General features: G+C 31.9%; 5 protein-coding genes and 1 non-coding gene across 9 annotated transcripts; 5 read left to right on the top strand and 1 right to left on the bottom strand.

Annotated features, from left to right (window-relative positions):
* Nucleotides 1-13,110: 13,110 nt before the first annotated feature.
* On the top strand, nt 13,111-14,689 carry LOC139989100 (soma ferritin-like). Its single transcript, XM_072007070.1, has 3 exons — nt 13,111-13,347; nt 13,502-13,726; nt 14,161-14,689. The coding sequence occupies exons 1-3, from the start codon at nt 13,189-13,191 to the stop codon at nt 14,344-14,346; spliced, it is 570 nt and encodes a 189-aa protein (XP_071863171.1). The 5' UTR covers nt 13,111-13,188; the 3' UTR covers nt 14,347-14,689.
* Trnaa-cgc (transfer RNA alanine (anticodon CGC)) lies at nt 13,956-14,027 on the top strand. The gene has a single exon. It is a non-coding gene; the product is annotated as a tRNA-Ala (tRNA).
* A 141-nt stretch (nt 14,690-14,830) lies between the features above and the next one.
* Nucleotides 14,831-16,082, top strand: LOC139989096 (soma ferritin-like). The gene is made up of 4 exons (XM_072007042.1): nt 14,831-14,960; nt 15,036-15,243; nt 15,344-15,535; nt 15,614-16,082. Exons 1-4 carry the CDS (start codon nt 14,884-14,886, stop codon nt 15,896-15,898), a joined length of 762 nt encoding a protein of 253 aa, XP_071863143.1. The 5' UTR covers nt 14,831-14,883; the 3' UTR covers nt 15,899-16,082.
* Nucleotides 16,083-16,227: 145 nt separating this feature from the next.
* LOC139988733 (uncharacterized) lies at nt 16,228-23,985 on the top strand. Of its 3 annotated transcripts, none has more exons than XM_072006433.1 (7): nt 16,228-16,801; nt 17,144-20,877; nt 20,944-22,031; nt 22,121-22,399; nt 22,491-23,105; nt 23,241-23,383; nt 23,537-23,985. In XM_072006433.1, exons 1-6 carry the CDS (start codon nt 16,573-16,575, stop codon nt 23,341-23,343), a joined length of 6,048 nt encoding a protein of 2,015 aa, XP_071862534.1. In that variant the 5' UTR covers nt 16,228-16,572; the 3' UTR covers nt 23,344-23,383; nt 23,537-23,985. The 3 variants fall into 3 exon arrangements, with proteins under 3 accessions (XP_071862534.1, XP_071862533.1, XP_071862535.1); XM_072006432.1 differs by having other exon boundaries at nt 23,241-23,378; XM_072006434.1 differs by having other exon boundaries at nt 17,165-20,877; nt 23,241-23,378.
* Nucleotides 23,986-24,062: 77 nt separating this feature from the next.
* On the bottom strand, nt 24,063-24,911 carry LOC141445791 (uncharacterized). The gene is made up of 2 exons (XM_074111821.1): nt 24,394-24,911; nt 24,063-24,288 (listed from the first exon to the last, which is right to left on the bottom strand). The coding sequence occupies exons 1-2, from the start codon at nt 24,633-24,635 to the stop codon at nt 24,105-24,107; spliced, it is 426 nt and encodes a 141-aa protein (XP_073967922.1). The 5' UTR covers nt 24,636-24,911; the 3' UTR covers nt 24,063-24,104.
* On the top strand, nt 24,909-26,928 carry Wol (Dolichyl-phosphate beta-glucosyltransferase wollknaeuel). Of its 2 annotated transcripts, none has more exons than XM_072006460.1 (5): nt 24,909-25,249; nt 25,421-25,595; nt 25,661-25,857; nt 25,933-26,041; nt 26,107-26,928. In XM_072006460.1, exons 1-5 carry the CDS (start codon nt 25,187-25,189, stop codon nt 26,547-26,549), a joined length of 987 nt encoding a protein of 328 aa, XP_071862561.1. In that variant the 5' UTR covers nt 24,909-25,186; the 3' UTR covers nt 26,550-26,928. The 2 variants fall into 2 exon arrangements, with proteins under 2 accessions (XP_071862561.1, XP_071862562.1); XM_072006461.1 differs by having other exon boundaries at nt 25,224-25,317.
* The last annotated feature ends 11 nt before the right edge of the window (nt 26,929-26,939 follow it).

Genomic DNA, 26,939 nt, shown 5'->3' on the forward strand with positions numbered 1-26,939 from the left:
ACGCGCGAATTCGAAGATAGATCCGCTCTCTCGAATACTTTGCTCTCGTTTCTCGTTAGATAGATTTCGTCACAGAAAATAGTCGAGCTTCGTCGAGATGTTCGTAGAGTCAGATTTTCGCGTGTCTCTAAAAATCTATCGTAGAATGGCACCATAAAAATATGCGAGTTTTTATTGAAGAAATTAAGGAGAACGTGGCTCGTCTCGGAAGAAATTAAATTCGTTAGAAATTGTAAGAAAACGGGCCTTAACGGAAGACTTAACGCAAAATAATTTGACAATCTGAAGTGTACGTCGGGAGAAAATGTTGTCGCTAAAGAGGATATCAGAAAATGTGGCCTGGGTGTTTCGTTTGTTGCGGAATATCGTAAGTATTCAGTAGTACGTTTTGTTGGCGGGGAAATTTGTGTACTTGACTTTCGGAAAAGTAAATAGCGATAGATGGTACTTGTTTCTAACGACGAAGTTTCCTATTAAATCTCTTTGGAATGTAGTTCTCTGAATCATCGATTGGTATTAGATTAAATGCAAGAGAACAATTCATTAAATCGAAGATCATTTTTAGATACAATAGATAGTTACTATTTAAGAAATCGAAGATCATTTCGATGCAACTATACTGACAAACGAACACGTGTTCCGAGTAAAACCCAAACACACACCTACGCAAAATTTCCGACAGACAAGACTATAGCTGGAAAATCACGCATACCTTTCGCTTTCGCTTGAGAACGAAATATTGTAATTCTTTTTTATATTTTCTTTTTTTTTTTTTTTTTATTTATATGGATGGAATTTCAAACGTTGTAGCCAAAGTACAAGAATCGAAAATATCACATTCTAAATTTTGCAACAAATTCCCGTTCTTAATTTGTCCATGACACTTTAGCTTTGAAGCACTTTCTCCAACAGCTTTTAACGCAAACACGCTCTCCTGCCGAGAATTTAAAGGTCATTTTCATCCGTAAACATGTCCTTTGCAGTTTTTCAATAGAACCTACAGCATCAAATATAGTCCGTGCAATGTTTTCTGCGACGATCGATTAATCAATTAATTTTTAAATTATTCATAAAAAATTCAACGGACCCGCAAGTATGACGCAGCTCTAGCAGGTAGCGTCATTGTCCTACTTTTCACCCGGTGCATTCGATTCAGCGAACTGGTCGCCGTTTTTCTAACGTAAACCTATATTTCGAAATTTCAATATTTACTACGAAAAGTTATAATTCAATTCCTAGTATTTTAGGAAGAATAACTATTAATTCTTTCCAAGAGAAAAAAAGAAAAAGAAAAAAATTTCAGACACAAACAATAAAATGCCTCTAACATATTTATCGAAAAGCTTTAAATTAGAATTTCGGGAATTATAACGAACAGCATTGAAACGAAGGTAATCGATTACTGGAAAATGAAAATCGATCGTGAAACAAAGAAAAAGGCTATCTAAAATATTTTCTTTTTTTTTCCACACTGTTAATTGGATCAAAATATGCTGCACTATTTATCCTCGCCATCCTGCACCTTCCTGCGACCCCCTTTGCCCCTCGACAATCCTGTACATCGACACTCTGTTCCCCTCTTTTCCTTCGAATGCACGTCACCTCGGGGGAGGTGGTGACGTCAGTAGAATGCGGACACAGGATTGGCCGTTACCTCACTGACGTCATAGAGACAGACTACATGCGCTTGTACTCCCTACCCCTAACTCTTCTCATGCTGGCTGCAATAGGCATCGGGAAATGGTGCATGACAGTTCAAAGCCCCAGTTTTCCAAGGCTGTGCGGACCGAGAGGTCGCCGTACGTTACACCTTCGTCAACCTGACGTACCTTCCTTCTCTTCCCGCGTTAATTTCTCCTTTTTCTCCATCCTCCCCTATTTGTACAACTTTTTCTCTATTTATTCTAGTCGTTTATCTTTTCCTTTTATCGTAAAAATTAATTTTCCTATAGTTAGAAAATCCATCGATGTGGAAACTTTCAAATCATCGAATCATGAAACTATACATATTTAAATGAAATCGTTCTTTTATTTCTAAATATACCAATAGTTTCTCGTGGCTAGTCCTATTTCCTACATATTTATTTATGCAGCGTTTCTTTTTCTTCTTTCGAAGATAAATTTTGTTAATAATATACGTTAAACTATTTATCTCGAAACACCTATCACCATGCACCTAGTGTCTTGTGGTTGTTCCTATCTCTCACAAAATCTCCAGTGTTTGCTCTTCTTTAGAAAATTTTACTCTGCTACGTTATCGTAGCAGAACGTATGAATCGATCTTCGAATGAGAAATCTTATTCGCATTCGATCCCAAGTGTTTCGTCCCGTAAACATGATTCGCGAGTGAAAATATATCGCATATGACGAAAGATTTGCTTGGTGGAGATCTACGTAAACTTACCTTTGTTTCTCATTCACGTTAATCGCATAACGAACCTGTTCACCAGGTACATCTTTGATCGTGTGACATCGAGTTTCATAAATAAAGCCCCATTGAAGAGGAGCTCACAAGGGATGGAGTAGCATGACCCGGTGACCCAGATTTCCTATGACTTGCGTCATTCACAACCTCTCCCCACCAAGTAGTACGACAACGACACGCACCTGAAATAGAGAGAGAAAGAGGATGAGTGAAAAGAGATGAGATCAGATTGATTGTGAGTGAGTGAGAGTGCATATCCTACTAAGCAACCTCCGATTTCGGTAACTACTCTCGGTATTCTTTCAAGGACGTGCAGCTACATCCGGTGATGGAAACCGGCGATCAGACTCATTGATAAATATTGCGACTGTTGAATCGCTGATTCGCGGAAGATAGTGATCGAGTGTCAATTTGTTCGGACGATAAAACTATTTAGAAAGTAGCATATGTACGTATATCGTTGGTAGTTCGTTAACAGTGATCGTGGAGGAGAAAATTTAGATGTTTCATGCTCTCTTCTATTTTCGTTCTCTGCATTCCTGCAAAGTTCTTCGTACGATACAACATGCCAAGCCAACGTATCGAAATAAAAACCTTCTTGAGGATTGAAGTCGTTGCACTTCTGCCAAAATATCCAAGGCCCATGGTGTGCTGTTGCCTGGCAACCATCTTAGGTCAATGGAATATACGTTCATGGGAGAAACTGGGTCAACCCACGAGACGTTCTAGGTGTCTCCTTAAGTTGTTCCGCTGGAAAGGTACGCGGTACTTCACAAGCCTCGTACGGTAATTAAGCTTGAAATTCTTCGAATCATAGTTCATACGAAGAATAGAGCTACGCAGATCGAGCCAAATATTTCTGCACCTCCGGTAGAGATCATCCATCCACTTAACAGATGCGTCATACTTCCAATGATTATTTCCGCAGGTAAGTTTTCAGATTTATCGTATTTCTATTTATTTTCGTCGAAGTCTGCTTTTAACTCGGAAGCACAAAATAAGTTAATTGCCGCTATAAAATTCCCGCCATAAAAGTTAAATCGAAAGAAAAACTGCGAGCAATAAATGTCATTGGCTAAAACGAGGTAGCTGTAGAAAAATCACGCATCTTTGAAAATGTTGAACAAGCCGCCCTTGGCTTACCTTCTGCTGACCTGAATGCCTATATATTAGGTGGCGCGCTATTTATAGAACCACCCCCGATGAACGACCCCAACAAGCGCGACGTAAAGAAGCTCAGTTCTCAACGCGAACAAGGAAATAATTGTGCTTTGCTTTATCGTGTTTTGTTATCGATATGCGATATCGAGATAATTCTGGAATGCAAAAACGAATTAATTTCAATTAACCGAATCTGATTTCACTAAAAACAATCGCTTGTCCTTAACGAAACCTAATGCCAAGTATACCATCGCTTCGTCTTTAAAAGCCTGACGGATCTATTACTATATATTTCACTACGTGTTAACTGACCTTTAAAACATTGCTTGCACGGTCGAATTATTTATACACAACTTGAAAATTTCACGTCTGAGCTATAGTACACCGCTATTAATATTAGTCCTAGTTTTCATTACGTTCAATTTCGCATCAGAATATTCTCAATCAATTTTCACCACCAAAATACGAAAATTGCACTTCAATTATACTCTCTTACACCTGTTTTTTGCCCCAGTTTCGCTGTACCTCTAGCTTTTCCCTTTGTAGCTGTTGAAACGAGTTCAGTGTCCTGATATAGTCAACTTTTCTTTGACGTCATCAAATGACCCACGTCATGGATGCGACATTATCGTTGACATTAATTCAGATTTAAATACGCTTTAGTGTAACTGTATAATCATTGGCTGTTAATGATTGAATGTCATGGTCTATGTAAAAAAAAGAGAATTGCTTGTTCAACCTTGAACAACCCCCTTAAAATGTTCGTGCGTTATAACTTCAAAATCAACGCAGGGTGAAAATTGTAAAAAATATGTATTGTAAAAAAAAAAGAGAAGAGAAGATCAAGAAGGATAAACAAGTAGCAAGGCTGCAAACTGCAATACCAAGGTAGGTCGATAAATGCATGACACATCGGTAACCCTAGTGCAAGGGTTGGTAAAGGAAACAAGTGGTTTGATGACTATTGGTAAATGTGGCAAGAACCGGTTACAAACATACTAGGATGGTTTAGTGTCCGAACTACGAAAAGTTGCGTTACTCGAAAGAAAATCGTGGTCAGCGCGCAGTGAGAGATGTCTGACCGAGCACGGGACACTTCTACTTGCGAACCATTGCCCTACTAACGCTAAGGCTTTGAATGAATACTGTTATCGTTTTATTAGATGATTATGCTATTGATTGCTGCGTTACTTTTATTATTAAAACATTAAAAGATTCGTCTTTTTAATATTTAATGAAAGTATTATTAGCGCTAAAATTAACGTCGATATATATAGTATTTTTTTAAATGAAAATTCCTTATGTAATATCGACTTTCTATCACGTGGCTTGATTCAAACATTTATGAAATGTCTGATAAATTTCGTTTTCCAAACCTGTAATAGTTAGCTTTCATTATAGATATTAATCTCGCGAATATTTAAGAACATTTACCATCGCGCTACCAGCCACGTTTAAATACACAATATAGTTTTAGCATGAGACATTTTAGCATGTTCCTTCTAGCAACAAAAATTTTTTAATTATTCAAAAATTAGTAAATAAAACAGTTGTATAAAATTTGCGAACATCAAACAACCCGATTAGTATTTCTGCAGCATACCAGATGGCGGGTTAAACTTTGAGAAACCGACGAGTTATTTTGGCAAACGCACCGTACACGATCGGCGTTTCACAAACGTTTGTTTATTAATTCGGAAAAGTAAATTTCTAACATGCGAGTGTTGTGACGAAACGGAATAATTAGAAATTATGTGAATACGTGAGATCGTGTAATCTGGGACGTCGCGATACCGGCCGCCGTCGGACAAATGCTACCGTTGAAGATCGAAACTATCTACCGGTATAAACAACATTTTAAAAAATCGAGTTTAATATACGTACACCCCGTCTCCTCGTTTTATTATTGCACAAATTTTCTTCGTCTCTATCAAAGAATCAAATTCTTACTAATTTATCTAAACGATGAAAAACGATTCGTTAAATATGCAGAAAAAATCCTCTGCTTGTACTGATTTTATTATCTAATAAATTAAAATCTGGTGATTGAAATAAAATGTAATATGGAGATTATAGTATAGCGATTAACCTTTGCAAAATAGATTTAAATAGCATGTCTAGTTAAATACTGGTGCCTGCTACTCGCATAAAATCCAGCATGATCATTTTTTAAGCTATTGTCTTTTTTACAATCTTTCGAAATTTATAACACAGAACAGAAAATTAATATAATTGATTACATGTTTAGAAATCTATATAATGATATATAATTAACATAGTTGTTAGTACTAAATGGAATTTAAAGTAACAAACGATATTATTATACATATAAAATGTATTCAAACATATTGTATATGTATCATATAAAATGTATTCTATTGTTAACAGATAAGCAATATTAATATTTATTGTAACATTTATGTTGTTATAATTCAAGATAGTTAACTGCCTCAATATTTTAAACTGCCATTATTTCAAAATCCAAATGGAGATATTACTTTATAACATATCATGTCTATATGAACTATATTCTACATTTTTAATAGTTTAACATTCAGAACAGTTCAATATTAACTGTTAATTAATTTTTAACGAAAACTCAGATAGAGCGTAATTATATGTAGACCAGCAGAGCGATATTTTGAAAAGCTGGAAGTCTTAAAAACGAACAACGGAATCTCGTTAGAACCAAAAAAATTGTAATTCACAGAAGAACTCTATTTTTCTACGCCAATGAGATTGACAAGGCTTCGCGTGGGGTGGATGAGATTAATCCCGTTTACCTCAAGCAGATTTAGGGCTTCTTATGCAACTTCACGTGCGTATATTCGTATGCAACTGTCTAGGCACCTGTATGCAACGTTTCCTTCTTTTTCCAAATATATTTCTCTTAATCTAATCATCGCAATTAATCTGCTTCTCTTGCTAAAACGTTGAAATATCTTACTTTGCCTTTCACCTTTTTCAATTCATTTGTTCTTGTTTAAAAAACCTATATAAATAATAACTGTTCATTGCTAAGAAAAACACAATGTTATATATAATAAATTACATAAGTTTATTCCCTATTGTGCGTTGTATATTGTTAAAAAAATGTGCGGACTTGTTTATAGACCTAGAATATTATTGCAATAGCCCAACAGTTTAAATATGCAATAAATTTAATTTATTAAAAGATGACGAAAACGAAAAAGAAAAATAAGTGACGCATCTTTGTAAAGGGACTTGGTTTGAAATCCTAACTCGTGCCCACCCTTCTGATATGTAATACCAATCTGACAGTGCAGTGCATGGTTGTCCACTATATCGCATAGCAAATTCTTTGTACAATGGCGTCAGTATCATTATTTCACTATAGACAAGAACGTACATGATGTTAGGATAATCGCGAAGTTATACTTGTAGTCCTTCTCATCATTTTTGTAACCATCACGCTGAAGATGGAAGAGGAATCAACTGCAAGAACGAAGAAAATGACAACACCAAAAACGGAATAACATAAGAAAGCCGTCTTATGTTTCTGTCTAATTTCACTGTAAAATTGCGACATGAAATATGACATAAACTTAAGGTGGGTATCTATATGATCAACGAATTCCCCATAATCGTCGTGGGAAACACTTACGCCTTCTAAGAAGAAATGAATTGAACCAACTTGACCAATCGAACCGATTGAACAACTCAAGCAAGGTATACAAATTCCATGAATTTTGCAACTAGAAATGCATGGTTATAGATGCATGTACAATGTACATTCTAAGCACGATTCAGATCTTCCGTTTACCATTCACATTTACAGGCAATCGTGGATAAAAATTCACCCTAGCACAGCTTTTCTAATTTAAAAAGTTAAAGAAAAAGTTAAAGAAGGTAACAAATAAAATCAATGTTTTCGATGTGGATTAAAATAGCCACGTGCTGCGATAACTATGTTGCACAATTGAAAGAAATTGTTGTTTCATGTGGATTTTGGATATGATTACTTATCCATTGTATATGTGCTTCTCATATGATAGATTTTAAAATAGGAAATACATAGCGCTTCGTGTATCGTCGTGACGATTCTAAGTCTTAACAATTTAGAGTTTTCGGCGAGATCGTACGGCGTACGGGCTTCACAGTGAAAGAATTAAATGTTTCAGTATCATTATGTAGTATTACCGTGATAGATAAAAAGCAAGAGCCCTTATTATGAAAAGTAGAAAAATTATTTGTTACAGTGTTTACAAATAATAAAACTGCGATAGTTTTACCACAGGACGATAATATTGAAACAAAATTCGCTTGGGGTGAAATTTCACCCATGATAGCCTTTAAAGGTTAAAGAGAAACTTAGCTCGATTTCTGTATGCATCTTCTACATAGCATATTCGGCAAATCTCTTTCACGCGTGTATTCGTTATCACAGCGTGATCGTATACTAGAAAACGGCGGACTAGACGAACGGAGAATAATTAGAACACGGAAAAGAAAGTTGTCGATCGGTGGAAAGATAGACAGAAAAAAGGGGACAGCGGGTACCGGTGGAGTCAGTGGAGGAGTCCCAGGTTAGGCCAGGCAGACGTGAAGCCTGAGACGAGGATCCAGGGGTGCTAAGCCCTGAATCCTGAGAAGTGTCCAGAGCTTACTCGGCTAGTGTTACCCCCCGCCGTCACCGTCCTCTTTTTCTTTCTCTTCGCTGTTGTCTCTTCGGTCAGAGGGAACGTACAGCAGGGGCGTAAGGTTAGCTAGATGACTCCTCATCCAAACACCCTTATTCCAAACACAGCTCCTTCACTGACAGAACTATCCGTCTCGACGACTCGTCCTTCCTCCAAATTTCAAGTTATAGTAGGAAATCAAATGGGAAATATCCAATTGGTTATTAATTGATGAACGACGATCCTTCAGTGAGCCAGGGCAAGAAGTACTTTTACAGAGAAAACTGGTTCTGTTCTATCTAGGGAATTTGTTAAATGGAACTTAATGACTCGCACTTCTTACGCTACTTTCTAGCATTGATGTTCCTTGCACACGCTCTAAGACATCGTTCTCAATGCTCTTCTGATATCAGATAAATTTGTGCAACCAAGATTGACAATGATTCTAACTTGATTTTTCACCTGACGACTAATGTATCTCGTGTCCTTTATCACATGACCTCCTTCGTGGGAAGCCGTAAGAATCGTCGACAGTCTACATTGATAATATCCCTGTTAGTTTTACTCTATAGCCGCGACTACGTCAATCTAAATCTATTAGCCATCAAATTAAAAAAAAAAAACTATTAAACTATGAGAAAGAGGTTTTAATAAATGGTTTCTCTGACATGGGTACGATATGATACTACTTTGAAAATATCTGTAATAAATTCGAAAAAAGAACTCTTTTGGGAATAAGATTAGAGTAGAAAGCGTGAATTATAGATGTTTTAATAACGATAAATCGTGAATTTAATGCGACAATTATGGTCTAAAGCAAGGCATAAAAATTAGGTCGCCCTAATGCCGGATCCAGCTATTTAACGGGGTACCTGCTTCGCGTTGGTATGTATGTGGGATACGTTTTAAGGATTCACCTCTTCACAATATCATTAAACACCACTACAGACAACGAGACTGCTAACAGACGGCGATAGCCAGGTCACAGGGTGAACTGAAGTTATATAACGAAATAGAAAGCATTTATGTAACTGACAAAAACATAACATATAGATCCTAGAAAGGCCATCAATAAATTTATTTCGTTAATAGAGATCAATTTTTGCTACATGCCCCTTCGAGTATAAGAATTCAATGTGCGTATGTGGTCCAAAGAAAATATATTTAGAATAATGAAATTGCTGATAAAGTCAACTTTTTCTATACAGATACTAAAAAAAAAAAGATCAAAATATAGATAAAATGAACTATTGATACTTGATCATGAACAAACATGCCGTCAAATATCGCATAACACATGAATATTGAAGAAAGAGAAGAAAAGCTAGGCAAGCAGAGTGTACCTGTGTCTGCTATTCGATCGTCCAACTTCGGTAACGCAAATACGATTTCGTTCGTAATGCCTGTGCCCTTATTTCCCAAGAAACACGTGTCTTGTGACCTTAAAGGAAAATGTTGATTGGCCGATGCAGTCTAAAGCCACCCTGCCATTGGTCGGTGGATTAGATGACCACGTGGTGTCCTAGTATATAACCAAGGGTGAACTAAGAAGGTATCGGCAGTTGTGCTCGGAACATGGACAGAAGTGCAAAGATCGTTGTTTATTAACTTGCGCCTAGCTTCGATCGCGTAGTGATACCGAAACAATTTAAAAGGAACGTTGATCAAGTGCGATTACTCGGAGGTTCCGTTTGGCATTTACTTGTCATACATCGTACAACCCTTAGTGGATAGAGCACGCTTCGTACCGCATGAATTTTATTATTTTTATACGTGAACGAAGTGAGTGGAGGAATATAACTGGACCAATTGAAAGGTGTACCTCGTTGCTATGATGTGAACATCCCGATATCAGATATTGTTGTCACAACTTTTGCAACAAGGTTGTTAATTTTGGAGTAACTATGATTCTGAAAGGGGCATCCTTGAAAAATGTTCTAACCAGCTTTTAACAAAAACTGTCGGGTCACAGAATCTTCGCTTGCGGATATTCACAAATCTGTAATAAAAGTATAAGAAGATATTTTATTCTTTATAGAACAAAATTATGGTTGAATTTTGTAGCGACATCGATTGTAACGATTGCTCAAAATTGATCTCGATCGCTATCAATCGTGTTCGGCGTTTCTAACTTCCGATGAATACGGGAAAAAAGTTAGCCTAGATGTGTACAAACTATGGAAAGTTCATCGTAGAAATGTACGGGTAGGAAAATCGAAGGCGATGAATTTTGTATTCGAGTCGAACTATCCTATCAACCTATAGAACAACCAGATGTCCGGTCCCCACAACTTATCTTGGTATGGATATACTTTTCATGTATTTACATGGACACAAGGCATGTATTACATATATGTTGTTTCTTCGTGATCATTAGAAATGTGTTAGTAGAAATTCGAATAAATTAGTTAAAAATGTAATTGGACGATGCATGATAAATATAGAAGTGCATTTTTCGTTTGAATTGAACATTGTGCTATAAAGAGAGAGTACACAAAGTTCAAGAACTTCTGTGAAGAAAACAGCTCTAAACAAATAAAAGGACATCTAGGAAATTACTACTAAAGCGTTGCATTGATTTCTTAAGATATTTAGCATAGAATCACTATCCGTACACAGTATATATAAGAGGAAATATGTAGACCACATCATTGACATGTGGTAAAAGAAGGTGCTAGCCAAGTTATACTTTATTTATTCATTCATTACATCTATACATATTTTACTACTTGGTATCCCACTTTTTCAACTATCAGCCACGAGAAAAGTGAGATTAAATAAATCGTAATAAGGATAATAACGCTATCTATAACGATTAAATTCTATGGAACAAAAGGAATTAGGAAAATCGTCCTCAAACGCGAATCGAAATCTAGCGAAAAATTTACGCTATACATACTAGATAAAACTCGTTTCCTATGCTTTCTTTTATTTTAATATATTGTTTTTGTCGCAGATGTTCTATACATTTTACAACCATTTAAGCTGTGTAACTTCGGGAAAAAATTATTCAAGTGGAAACCATTCGCATAAGAAGAAGATAAGAACAATAATGGACCCTAATGCAGCTGCTGGCCACTGCACAAGATTAGATATAAGACTCTTGTGCGTGTGACAGCGGCTATGATGGGGCTTCTACGAAGCATCGATGGTATGACAAAATCAGTATTTTTTCGAAGTGTGACAAGTAAGATTTCTAAACAGAAATTATCAAATCTTCTGGATCAAGACATGAACAAATTTTACAATTTCTCTAGTACAAAATATGGAATTTAGTATATGGCATAATCATTGGACAAAAATCTAATTATGTACTATATTAAATATTTAAAAACTAATATTCACCAACCAATCTATCTTGACAAGGTATAATAAAATTCTAAAATTATTAATAATTGGTACATTAACTTTAAATTTTGCAATAAACATTATAGGAAATCTTATAAAATAACATATTGAATAGCTTGAGAGTAATATTCATTTACAAATATGTTTTCACAATGCATGATAAAATTTTAAAATTTCTCTCTTATTCTAAATTTTACAAGTTATTATAGAAGACCTTATAAAACTTTTAAAGCTTCTATTAATGTTAACTATTGAACATTTATAGAATATCTTAATTACTGTCTTAACTGAAAATATAAAATACTTGTAAATTATAAAAATGTTCTTTAAACCCTGATTTCTGTGACTATTTCTCAAGTCATAGTTACCTCCAAAAAATGATGAGAAAACGTAAAACATTACATTGTAACATAATTGTAATATAGTAATTTCTTTAATACGACAATAAAATGTTAATTATATCTATATATTATGATCATTATGTGTAAATTCCTACTCTCCTGGAATACATTTCCTCCTATCCTTTAAATAAAATAGAACTGTCTAGAAATTAATATCAGATAAAAATTTGTTTGCAAAGAAACAACTATTATTCATTAAATGCAATTAGATCTATTTATGGCCTGTCAATTAGATAATATTGTTTGACAAAGTACATTTGTACATTACATATACATAGTCCTTTTGCTGTAAAACCATTAAAAAAATCATATGATTGATAAAATTGATACCACAATGTTAATATCAAATGCATTATTATATTGAAAACAATTAGATTAATTATAACCTGGATATATGTAAACGACGTCGCACATAACCTATTAGTTGAATCTTTTCATTTTCAATAATAAGCTAATATGTCATTGAAGAAGATTATGATATAAATTATAAAATAAAAAAGATGTATAATTATGTACTCTATTCATATAAACCCAGAATAGTATTACGAAATAACATTAAAATTATAATATCAATGTCACATTAACATAAACGAAATTCTCAAAGTAAAAAATTCAAAATAATATTTAAGATAAATTTAACTATGAATAAAATTTGTAAAAAAGAAAATTTAAAAAATCTACCTTCAATATTTAAATTGAAATCATATCATGAAGTTCATCACAATAGTTATACACTTGCATATCATGTATGTGCGTTCCGAAACCTACCCAAAGTAAATCATTGACACTCAGACTTTCTTCCTATTGGTCTATCCTAACGCACGTAATTCAAACAACATTTAAATCCAAAAAGGCAAAGCTAAAAATATTCATCAATTTAAGAATGCAAATACTACTAAATTTAAAAGTCCATCGTACGTACCTCTTTATTGTAAATTATAAGTAATAATTAAACATATGGGATAATAATTCAATCAATTCAAAATAAAAAAAGAAAGAAATAACAATCTGTAACAAACATATTTATCACAACGCCGCGAAACGCTTAATCATTATATAACATTAAATTTTTTAATTTGTTATGTTTGTATTCAAGGTCAATTTTGAACACGAAATCAATAAAATGTGTGCTGCGCGCTTGCGTGTGTCACAACTGCGCATCATTTGCTCGCAGTCGGTACATCGTCAAGGTTCGCGAAATTAGTGTTGTTATATGGTGCCTTTATACTTGCGCTCTACTTTAACTAAATTAACTACAATGAAATCGAACATCATGGATCTAGTTAGACAAAATTTTCACAAAGACTGTGAGCAAGCGATTAATAACCAAATAAACTTGGAATTGTTCTCGAGTTACGTCTATCTGTCTATGGTTAGTCAACATATCGATTAAGTGGCTATTCGTAATTTTCTTTAGCAATAAAATTTAAATAAAAAGAAACATTTTATTTCCTATACCATTATTTTCGTCACAAATACTTTCTGTGTTTTTATTTCATGTTCTATTATCGTAATTATTTTTGTAGGCATATTACTTCGATAGATGCGACGTAGCTTTACCAGGTCATTATACGTATTTCAAAAAAGCTTCAGACGAAGAAAGAGAACACGCTATGAAATTTATGACTTATCAAAACAAGAGAGGTGGCAACATCACTCTGACACCTATTGAAAACCCGCCAAAAGATGACTGGATCAGCGCTCATGACGCTATGACGGAAGCATTGAAGTTAGAGAGACAAGTTAATGAGGTGTGTATGTTTATTAAAATTTTATTTCAGATGTAACAATTATTGTTATTAGAATAGAAAAGTAATTTTATACAAAATTATATGAAAATAATATTCCTATTTACATTTTGATTATGTCTTATTTCTTTAGAATGTACCAAATACTTTCAATTATAATTTAATTCCATTGATATTTTTAATATATTAACTTATTCCCTTTTATAGATTTTTAATATCTACTCTTTCAAGTGGGGGTGTAACTCAGTGGTAGAGTGTCCGCTTCGCATGCGGAAAGTCCTGGGTTCAAATCCCAGCTCCTCCAATCTGACTTTTTTCTTTTTTTTTTTTTTTCTTTATAAATTTGCAACATAAACATTTTGGAATAATAAAATGTAATGTTTTTTAGTGAAATATAAAATATATAAATATTTTTATAAATATTTTATCATTTTCAGAGTCTTCTCCAAATACACGCCTTAGCGACTCGACACAACGATCCAAACTTGTTAGATTTCCTTGAAACCGAGTATCTGAAAGAACAAGTAGACTCTATCAATGAACTTGCCAACCACATAACGAAATTAGAAAGAGTTGGCGATGGTGTAGGAGTACATATCTTCGACCAAGAACTAAGGGAATAAAACGTCCGTTTAAAAATTTAACACTATTATTGTAGTAAAAGCGTCAACATACTATGCATAGACAGAGAATGAGTAAAAAATTGTACATTACATAATACTAATATGAGAAATAAATATAATATTTTAATTTTTATTGCTGAAATAAATATATATGTACTTGTATAATTTTGAAAAGTGTTGCAAATTTCTGCATCAAATTACAAATACTTCCAAAAATTATTAGTAAAAAATTTATTTCAGATTAAATCTACATCTTTTACCATGTTAAGAAGTGTGACAAACGTTACATATATTGTACAACATAGTGCTAACTTTGAGCGTAATAAAGCTTGATAATCCTGAATATATATAGTTTCTATTTTTGTTTCAAAAACATTTATGCGTGATGTCGAAAATAAATTGCGAATCGATAATATGACATATGACACGTAACATACGAATAAAAATGAAAATTTCTTAAAGAATAATTTTTACAATTAACGAAGTTCTTTGTATCAAGAAATGCGTATGTAAATTGTTTGTAACTAAAGATAAATCATGTTAAAATTGCGTAGTGATAGAAAAATTCTTAGTGATGTTTTCAACTCGATTGTTCGACAATTATATACTAAAGAGTAAGTTTGTAACTTCTATTTATGAAAAAATCTAATATTGAGTATAATTAAAAAATGTAAGTAATCTTTTTGAAGAACTAAACTCTATAAAGGAATATGTAAACCAAAACTATTTCTTGCCAAATTTTTGGCAACCTCCTGCAAGGATGAATTTTGCATTGATAAACCTATGAAATGGCCAAGTGGAAAGCCAGCCAATTTTAAGTTTCATCAAGAAACTGAAACTATATTAAACGAACAAATAAATACGGAACTGAAAGCTTTTTATCATTATTTGTCCATGGTGAGATAAGAAATAGAACTATTTGTTTCTTAAAAAGATAAATGAACATATAGTTCTTTTAATAGTATTATCTTTAATGTAAATCGGTTATTTTCTATAGGCTGCATACTTCGGACGCGCAGATGTAGCATTGCCTGGCTGTGAATCATTTTTCATGCAAATGCATCACGAGGAACATGAGCACGCTATCAGATTTCTAAATTACATCAAAATGCGCGGGGGTCTTGTAAATTTATGTCCAATACAACATCCTTCCGACCAAGATTGGAAATGTCCATTGCACGCTTTTAAAGTAAAGAATTAAAAGAAAGAATTAAGTATTCTTTTAATAATACGCAACTTTTAGAACATGGTTATTAAATTTGTTTAGACAGCATTGAGTTTGGAATTAGAGATAGCTGAAAAACTAGTAGCAGTAAATGCTGTTGCGGAAAAACATGGCGATTTAAATGCTAGTGATTTTATTGTTACCGGCTTTATGGAAGATCAAATGAAGAGTGTGAATGAAATGGGAAGATTTGTAGCTGTTTTGTCTGGTATCGGTGATCAATCATTGGCACGCTTTATATTTGATAAAGATTTACTTGAACATTACGTTCAACCAAAATTTAATATTCTTCGTTCAAAACTGCGACCAAATAGTACTAACAAGTAATATTTTCGCTTTCTTATGTCATATAGTATATGATATATCATGTTTATATACAATTTGAAATAACAATATATGTACATGTCAATTACATTATAGTAAAAGTGAAAAGTCTGGCGATAAAAATATTTGAAAAATATTAATAAAAAGATCATTTTTCAAACAGTGTATAACAATTTAATAAAATTTCACTTACAAAAAAAAGTAGAATTTTCCGTATTATAATAGATTAATAAAAAATGTGAATATGGGTTCGTTCAAAGATTAATCGCTTCGTTTTCATGCAATGTAATACTTTGTGAACACACCGAATCAGTGAATAATGAAAACCAACTGTTTCGTATCATGCGTTGAAAACGACTTAGCATGGCAGAACTATTACATGCATTTAATTGTGAAGATAAATTTGCAATAAAAACGGACGTTTTAGTGACTAAGTAATTTCTCTTTGTCTAAATTAAATACGGTATTCGGACTTATTTAAATTTTGTATTCGTTATATTAAAGGATTTTAATTTCGGGGTTATTTATAATAAAGTGTAGTGCGAGTGTTAGATTTAGATCGGTAAAAAGATCACAATTATTGTTAATACGTAATTAACCCTAATTTTCATGAAACAGTTTTATATTATTACGAATGGACGTGATTAATTGTTCATGGTTCGAGGGTAAGTTCAAGAATGGCTAGCGATTTGTCGAGTGAGTGTACGGAAACAGTTGGTGTGTTAGATGAGAAAGAAGAAGGTGAGATATCCTTGGAAGATGTAAGTTCTTCCGAGGAAGGACATTTAAATTACGGATATGGCACTAAAATTTCTCATTGTTCAAATTTTCTGTCGACTCAACAAAATGCAACGTGCTGTACTGCTCCTGCCAAGTTTTATCCTTCCAAGGGTTCTAATAGAAGAGGTAAATTAAATAATATGGTGTTTTTTTTAATATTTTTAACTTTATATTGTTTATATTGTTTATATTGTTATGAAAAATAAACCTTAAAGTAATATATTTTTTTTTATTTTTTTTATTCATATATATTTGTAATATTTTGGGATATATTTAAGACATATTGTTATGAAAAATAAGCCTTGAAATAAAATTTAATTTTTTTTATTAAATATGAATATTAAAGAAATATATTTTTAATATTTTGGGACATAATTCGTGTAAAACATATTTCTATTTGATAACATATTGAACCTTTCTATACCCAATGTATTATTATTCTCGACATATCATGTTCTAATCAAGTAGAAGTTGACCTTATTCTACAAGATGCAGTCCAGGGCAAAGAAAATCTTCATCAAATGAAAGAATCAGGATGCATTGGAACAAAACATACAGCTTCTACACTTCAAGAAAAGAATGACGACCTTGTGCCTATTTCAAGTGACAGTGATATGGAAATTGTTGGTCTTGCAGATAATTCTAAACAAATTATGATACGCTCTGCTTCCAAAAATAGAAAGAAAAAAAAGAAGAAAAAGAAAAGAAATCGTGTACTTTCATTGGATAACCTAGTTTCTTCGGCTACTGCAGATGTATCTAAGAAAGAATGCGCTAGTATAGGAAAAGATGATGCGACAAAAAATACTTCTAGGTCACATCACAGAGAAATGAGTCCTATTCATAGAAGAAGTAGATCAAGAATAATTCCAAGATCTCCACCCAAAAGACATAGATCTCTTATAAAAACAAGATCTCCTTTTAGAAGATCAAAATCGCCAATTACTCGTTCTAGATCACCAGCTGCAAGGAGGTCTCCAAGAAGACTTAAATCCCCTAAAAGATCACCATACAGATCCTCAACAAAGACAATGCCTCGGAAAATGTCACATATTGACTTAAAGTCATCCCATAATTATACTGATACTACACATAAATTATTAAAAAAAGTCAGAAAATTAGATTCAATGGGAACTCATTCATTAGAAGAAACTTTAAATAAAAATAAAGAGCATGCATCTTCATTAAAAGAGAAGTTAACAAATATGATGAAAAGTGCTTCTAACAATAATACTGATTTGACAAATTCTTCAAAAGGAAAATCTATAAAGGATATAAATAAAAAGGAATCTAATGATGCAGATGATGAAGAAGATTTAGCATTATTAAGGCAGAAAGCTCTTGAAACAAAACAAAATAAATCAAATAAACAAAATGAACAGCTAAAGACTGAAACTATAAAACATGTGAGCGCAAATATGAATGATGATCAAGACGAAGAAGATTTGGAATTAAGAATGATTGCACTTCGTTCTGCTGTATTAAAAAAACATCAGAATAGAATTCAAAAGGGAATTCAATTGGGAAAGTCCAAGAAATCTAATAGTTTTCGTAGTGAAAGTCCATTTACTCAAAGCTTTTTAGATAGCATTCCTATACCTGGAGAGGAAAATTCTGCATCACCACCTCATACTCCACTCCCTGTAAATGAAAGTGATCATACAGAAGATATGGAATTAGATACATATGTTGAAAGAGAAAAAGAAAAATTACCATATTCTCCAACAGACAAAATTACTGCCAATATATCTATGGATACAGAACTGTTAGGTATTCAACCATCTGATGTATCATTCATCTCTCTTAATGGAGCAAATAATAGTCCAAATTTTAATAAATCTATAACAAGTAATCAGGATGATCAAAAATCTTATCAGGAGAAAATTATTGAAAATCGAAGTTTTTTGCCAAATATTGCATATTATGCACAATCACAAAATCCATTATGTGCTACAAATGCAAATATACAATATTCATCAACTGACTTAACAGAAACTTTTAAATCAGATTTTATGAAAGTGCATAATTCTCATTTAAATGTACCTTCTTATGAAAATACATGTGCTACTGTTAAAAGTAATCATATTTCCGAAGTTTTAGATATTAATTCAATCCAAGAAATGCCTTATTCTCCAACTGACACTCCTGTATATGATCCTGATTTATCACATGCTCTTCCGCAAGCTCTTGGTCCACTAAATATCTCAAATTCTTCCTTAGTTTCTTTAGAATCATGTACTTCTAATACATGCGGGAATAATGAACAATATAATAATGTATCAACAAATCAACATACGCAAAGTACAAAACAAGTAGACGATGTAAATGAAGATGAACAATTAAATAAAGCAGAAACATTTTCACTGGATCCAATTATTAGGTCTAATACAAGTTATCTTATGGAATCAATATCTCCTAGTAGTTCAATGATAACAATTGATGATCTTCCTGAAACCGAAGCAGATGTAAATCTATTAACTGATACTTTTAAAAATATAAAAACTTCAGAGTACATTCCAAATGTATCAAATAATGTTGAAGACAGAATATCAGAACCACTTTACATGAAAGGATTACCAGATGTTACCAAAGATACAAATAAAATACCAACATTAATTAATAGAACACTAGTGCCAGCACCAATTTTAAAAACAAACAAACAATTGCAACTGCCATTACCAACTAGAAAAAATACATTACAACAAGAACCTACATTCAAAAGTGCAGAAATGCAGCCAGTTGTTATTAATAAAGAAAGTAGTACAAAGATAAATGCTTCCTTTAAACCTATAAAATTAATGTCCTTTCCACAAAAGTCACATTCTATTTTAACTATACCAACTGCATTTCATGAAGATCTAACTAATGAAATATCTACAGATAAATCATCTCATATCTCACTAGTAGAAAGTAATCCCAGTGCAACTGTGGCACAAAATAATATAATTACAAATCCAAATAATACAGGTGAGATTAAAATTCTAACACAAAAGAAAAAGAAACTGCTTAAAAAGGGATTAAAAAGAAAAAATGCTGCATCGTTAATTGCAAAAAAACACAATACATTATGTACAAATGATGATAATGTAAATACTGTAGATAAGCAAATATGTAAATCAGATCAAGTTCTTTATGTAGATGATAAACAAAATCAAAAAGAAACTCAGACACAAATGGACCAGACAGATTGTATCCATATATGTATGTCAGAAATGTCCAAAAATATTGATGATAAACTAAATAAAATTTCTTTAGAAACTAATGAAGATAAAATACAGAGAAATAATAATTCATCTAATGATACATCAGGACAAGGAAAGAGTACAGAAGACAGAAGACAAAGTCTCGATGAAGATGAAGATGCATTAAGGGCAATTTTATTAGCTTCTTTGCCAAAACGAACAAAAATCACTAACAGTTGTTCCAATTCAGTACCTCTTACAGCAACAAGTACTACATCCGCTGTACCAAATCAAGTATTTGTAAATCAAACTGTATCAAATACGGTATTATCAACAGTTAATAATTTACCAATTCCACACATAAATTTATGTGGTTCTGAAAACGATAAAAATCAATCAAATGCTGGAGAGAAAATATATAATGTTACACAGAAAAGTTTATCTCTTGAAAGTATTAAGGCTTCAAACACAGTAATTGGAAAGAAAAAATCAATTCCTATAGCAAAAAGTCCACAGAAGAAATTTATAAAAAGAATTTCAATTCCTGCAAGTACAAAAGTTGTAAATAATGCAAAAAAATACCAAAATACAATGATTCAAAAGAGATTAAATTTACAAAGAGCTACAATTTATAACAAGCAAAAAATTGCAGAAAATGAAGTTCTATCTAAAATGAAATCTAATGACAGTAAATGGTCTGCTAATACAAAGGCATTGTCCGATACACAAAGGATTGTTATAAATTTAGAGTCTGATACAGAAAGTGATTCGGAATCTGAATGGCAAAAGAGTGTAGCTGCTTCTTCAGCACACACTGTCACAATGGGAAAACATCAACCAGCAATAAATCCTACAGCAGAATTTGAAAAAAACTTAGATCAATTTTTACGTGCAGTACGGAAAAAACAAGAATCTATGGCAGCTGCAAGACCAACTTCAGTACCACAAACATCTAAGAAAGATACGGTATTGATAACAAAACCAGAAAAATCAAATTCATCCAATCTACAAACACCACTGGTAAGAATACTATAACAAAATATTCTATCATACATGAAATATTTAATTATTTGATTATTTTTACAGGCTGTTCGTCATTTACCTGCATCTCAACAAGAGGAATATCGACGGTTAAAACAACAAATTTTAGAACGCGAGAAGCTGAAGCTACATAAAACAATAGAAAACAACAGTTTAATAAAAAATAAAAATATGGAAGTATCTTCAAAACCCATATCATCCAATAGCTCAAGTAAAGAGTTATATGCAAAACTACATCATACAATACCCTCAAAAAGTCAAAGTATAAGTACACAACAATTAAATAAGGAAAATTGTTCTAAAAATTTAGCAGATTCAGTAAAAAATACCACTATATCAACGAGCAACATTCAGTCATGTATCAGCAAAATGTATGATGTTGATAAACAAGAACATGCAAATCCAACTCAAACAAAAGCACTAACAAAGTCAATAATGAATAATATTTGTGTATCTGCTGAAAGTAGTCCAAATAATATCGAAAACAAAGCAATTGGAAACATGCAACCGACGAATATATCGCGAAAGAGTCCAACGAAAACAAAAACTTCACCTAGCTTAAAAATTTTATCTACAGATGAAGTAAATCGAAAATATGTACATGTACAAGTAAAAAATGATACAAACGATCGAGTGGTAACAATAAATGATAAAGTGACCTTAAATAACGAAACAATAATCGATCGAAGTAAAAATATTTCTGGAAATAAAGATAGTAATAAAAATATATATGATACTGATATAAACCAACTTTCATGTCCTACAGAGGAAGACGTTGTTTCTAATAATACTCCATTTGGTAATAACAATACAGTGGACTCAGATACATCGACTATTATTTTATCAAGAACACCTCAAAGTTGGAACGAAAGTCTTAATACATCCGAATCTACAATATATCTTTCACGATGTCAGGAAGATACATTATTGACTTCAAGTACAAAAGATAAACATGACATTCATTTTCTATCGCCCGAAAACAATATATCACCAAAAGATATAAGAAGTATAGAAGAAAATTGGGAAGAAATTAAAAAAGATGTCAAGACAGAGCTAAATACTCTTATTAATCTTTCACGCGCGGAACAAGAACAACGTTTAATAGATACAGAACAAGAATTAGTTATGAAACGGTAATTAACTTTCCAATGAAAATTCATTAATATCCATTAAATTTTAGTGTATTTCTATATAATAATTTATTCATTTCTTGATAAAATAGCTATACAATCTTAGATGATTTGGCGAAGATGTCTCAAAATCTTCGTCAGTGGCATATGGAAAGAGATCTACAGACGAATTTAGCGGCTGAAGTCAAAAAGCTCAGGGAACAGCTCAAAGTTGCTGAAGAAAGATTACAAGTGCAACGTAATCGTATTAATAATATAGGTCCAAAAGTAGTAGAAGCTCGCGGAAAAATCAACGCAGGTCGTCAAAAGTGTTATAAACTCGCAATTATTTGTACAACCTTGGGAAATAGAATTGTAGGAAGAGATTATAAGTAATATATTAATAAAATCGTTACTATTGATCTTCAAATCACTGTGAACACAAAATATAAATATTTTTAATTCTTTCATCGTATCTCCTAGGATACCTGAAGCTGGAGCACAACTTTTAGATAATAGATTGAAAGAAGTAGCTAGTCACACGCGGCAACTTTCCCGGAAAAAAGTACCATCTATTGACATTTCTGACATATACGAATTATCAAAACTGGAAGAAGCAACTGTGTCTAGTGCATGTACAGAAATTTATCAAAGCGATACTCTGGAAGAATCCAATACAACAATTTTAAACGAAAATGAATCTCCAATAAAATCTAATGAAATTAGAAAAACTGTACACTCGGAAGTTACTACAGTAAATGTAAGTGATACAGACAAGAACAAAAATGTAGTATTAAATAATTGTGCTCCAAGCACTAATGAAGAAAGTACGCCTACACAAAACAACCATGAACAAGAAGTATCTACTGAACAAACAAACTTTAGTGATAATCCTGTTCCTACTACTGGTGTGCTTAACTTACAAGATGCTCAAAAGCGGGATAATAAGGTAGTGGTACCAGAAAATAATGTAATAAGGTCTACAACTTTAGAAGCAGGCAGTAAAAGGAGGAATGCTACGAGACTTGAAGGGGAACTTTCAACGAAAAAAACACTTTTATCTTATGAATCAATATTAACACACTTTAAAGTACCAAGGTGGGTTTTTGGTCTCTAAATATATGAATAATATAGGATATTTATTTCTAAATAAAAAATACACAGTGTTTTTCTAATTTAACTTTTACAAAAATTTCGAGTATTTTTTTTGTTGTTTTTATCATTCTTAACCAGGAACACGAATCCCAATGGCGTCCTTTGTCCATACGAACTGATGGGAACATGCAGTGATGGAGATTGTCAATTTATTCATCAAACAGGGAGCCAAACCAAGTAGCATTTAGCTACCAAAATGGCATTGTTAAAATATACGTAAGGTGGTTTTAATCTTTAATCATAAGATTCAGAGGACATTAAAAAATAAAAATCCAGATTTTTATTGAAAGTGATCACACTTTTTTTATAATCTATTAACTTCTAAATTCAAACATTTCTTATTATGAGTAAATGTTATCACTTAACAATTACAGATGCTACTATTTGTAAGGATGCAAAATCCCACATAGATGGAAGCTGTTAACAAGCAGAAGTAACACCCGAAGATGGTAAGTTATCTTCATCACGGCAAGAGTTTGTGCACAAATTAAAGTAGCAATTTTATTATATAAAGATCATAAATTTAAAAAAAAGCAGAATTTTTAATACTGTGCTATTTCAAGCTTCTATTCTAACGAAAATTTAAAGAAAATTTGCTGCAAGTGTTTATTTTTTACATATGTAAAAAGTGTCATATATGAACTGCAAGTAACTAGTGTGATTAATGTAAAAGAGAAAGAAGATATTGTTGACCGATTGTTGAAGGCAGCCGAATGACTGGCCAACGTCGGGCATTGCAACAAATATTCATTTCATACTTCTATATAAGTTACCTCATAAAAGTCTTGTACCTGTATAATAAAAGATTAATATTTTTTTCTAATTGCGAGTTTATTTATTTTTAAACTTAAGTTTATATCCCTTAGCCATAGAAAACAATATACAATCTTCCTAAACTCTATATTTGTTACTAGGAAATTTCCCTTGATTTTTATATTTGTGTTAGATTAATTTGTCCTTAACTCTAAGTTCATCCCATCGACTAATCCATTCCCTTGGACATATAGATGTAAAAACTTGTTTAAACCAAGTGCATACGTCTGATCCCTCTCCTAAAGTACGTTCGCAACGATAGAAATCATGATACATTACCCAACAGCGTAATGTTTGATTTTGTTGTTGAAATCTAAATAACGATATTACAAATTACTTCAATTCAGAATATGAAAAAGATCAATTTTAATCATATTATAGATGTCAATTAACAGAAAAGTAACATAGTAAAACAAACCTTGGATCTTCACCAGGAAATACAGATCGTACATGTCTCTTTTCCTCTTCCTGTTTAAGACATGGATCATCTTCGTCTACAGTTATAGTTATCTTTTTCTTCGGTTTTCTTTCATCTGTTGCAATATTATCAGTCATTAAATATGTATCATTCGTATCATACGTATTATCTTCATCTCTTTTTTGAGAAGTAGTTTTCGTTTCATCCGAAATATTAATTTTATTGTTTTTATCAGAATCCATTATATTTTATATCCATAACATAATTCATGTACATAAATAAAATATACTATTTATAATAAATTAATTTATAATAAGCGTAGAATGAATTACGCGAAACGAATAATACATGAGACAGAAAATTAATAGAGACGTGAATGTCGATTAGAGTATACTTTATTTTATTGTGACAATTCAGATTTTTTGAACATAATAAATAAAAATACAAATTTGAAAATGTAGAACTCCCTCTATGTGGGCAAATGTTTATCATCAATTACTTATCAATTGCTTATGAAGAATTATATTGTATAACAAATTTGAAATTATTTGATTTTTAATATCTCTAATAAATACTAAACTTTCTCTGTGACTATTTTTCATTTTAAATATAGAAATTTTTCGCCAATAAAATAATAAATAAAATTTGTATTTAGTGCAGCCAACTGCGAAATGTATACAAATTAATCACAACTTCAGAGGCATGTGCGGTGGCACAAGATAAGGAAGGATGAAACAATACGTGTTTTGAAAAGTATTTTTTTACTAATATTTAAAAACATAATAATATTAATATGATACCGTTAGGGCATTTACTTCTTTATGCTATTTTATTTGCAGTAATATGTATAATTGTGGTACGTTTCTAGGTTATAATTACTATTTGTACGTTATTTAAATTTGTATAAACGTGGCAATTCTATAGGTACATTAATATCTTATAATTATAATTTGTTTTATTAAAATATTGTATATATAGCTGCAATTATTTCTTCTGTATTATAATGAAATTAATTACATACTTTCAGTTTTCTATAATATTATTTGTAATGACAAAACCATATCCAGAAATATGGCAAGATGAAAAGGAAAAATACTTTTTCAATCCAAAAACGAAAAAAACAGAAGCTTTCCCGTCTTTATATGAAAAATGGAGCGTACATTTAAGTGTTATAGTACCAGCTTATAATGAAGAGCAAAGATGTAAATAATGATACATTAACAGTAATGTTATGAAAACATAATGTGTTTATATATTTAATTTATAGTGCCAGTAATGTTAGATGAGTGTTTGGAATATTTGGAAAACCGTACAAAAAATGGGTGTACTTATGAAGTGATTATAGTTAGCGATGGAAGTTCAGATAAAACTGTGGATATTGCTCATCAGTATGCATTAAAATATGATAACATTAGAGTATTAAATCTTGTTAAAAACAGAGGGAAAGGTGGGGCAGTAAGATTGGTTAGTAACAGAATGTTATGAAATTTAATTTATTATTATTGTCATTATCTTTTATCATAATTATTTTCATTTAAGGGTATACTAAGTGCAAGAGGAAGCGTAATATTATTTGCAGATGCTGATGGTGCTACTAAGTTTACAGATTTAAAAAAGTTAAATGATAGTTTGAAAAATATATTAGGATGTAAGTTATTAGGTATAATATAAAGTAAAATTAAATATTTATAGTGACAAAACCATCTTTTCTAGTTGATTATATAGATAAACCAAATGAAGTCAGTACTTCTCATGCAATAGTATGTGGATCTAGAGCTCATTTAGAGAAAGAAGAAACTGCTAAAAGAACCTTTTTTCGATTGTTACTAATGCATGGATTCCATTTCCTAGTGTGGTTTTGGGGAGTCAGAGGTATTAGGGATACACAGTGTGGTTTTAAACTTATAACACGTGAATCTGCAAGAGTTGTATTTCAAGCTCTACATGTTGAACGTTGGGCATTTGATGTAGAAATGTTATATATTGCAAGAATTCTAAACATTCCTATTATTGAGATTCCTGTGAATTGGACAGAAATTGAAGGATCCAAAATAGTCCCTTTCTGGAGTTGGTTACAAATGGGTAAAGATTTATTTTTCATTTGGTATAAGTACAGAATTGGGGCATGGAAAATAAAAAGATCTAAACAAACGTAATATAAATGTGCACAGAATTCAAAATATTCATAAATAAACCTTTTATTCAATATTTCTACTATAGATAACATCAGATATCATGTTTAACATAATTAGATAATATAATTTACATAGTAATCATGAAATATTTTTCCTTTGTAAGGAAAATTTATAAATATGAAAAATCATAATAAGCTTTATTTTAGCGAACTATCATATAAAAAAAGTATGATAGATTATCATAAATGTTTTTAAAGAGAAAGAGAGCTGTTTGGTGTTTTAGATTAACTTAATCAAATTGAGCAAGATATATTACTTCGTTTATATATTTATTCTTTTATCTATCATATGCATTGTAATATGTAATTATCATTATTAATAAATAACACTTTATGAAGAAGTAATTTTTAA

This window comes from Bombus fervidus, chromosome 7, assembly GCF_041682495.2.
Source record: "Bombus fervidus isolate BK054 chromosome 7, iyBomFerv1, whole genome shotgun sequence".
Taxonomy (NCBI): domain Eukaryota; kingdom Metazoa; phylum Arthropoda; class Insecta; order Hymenoptera; family Apidae; genus Bombus; species Bombus fervidus.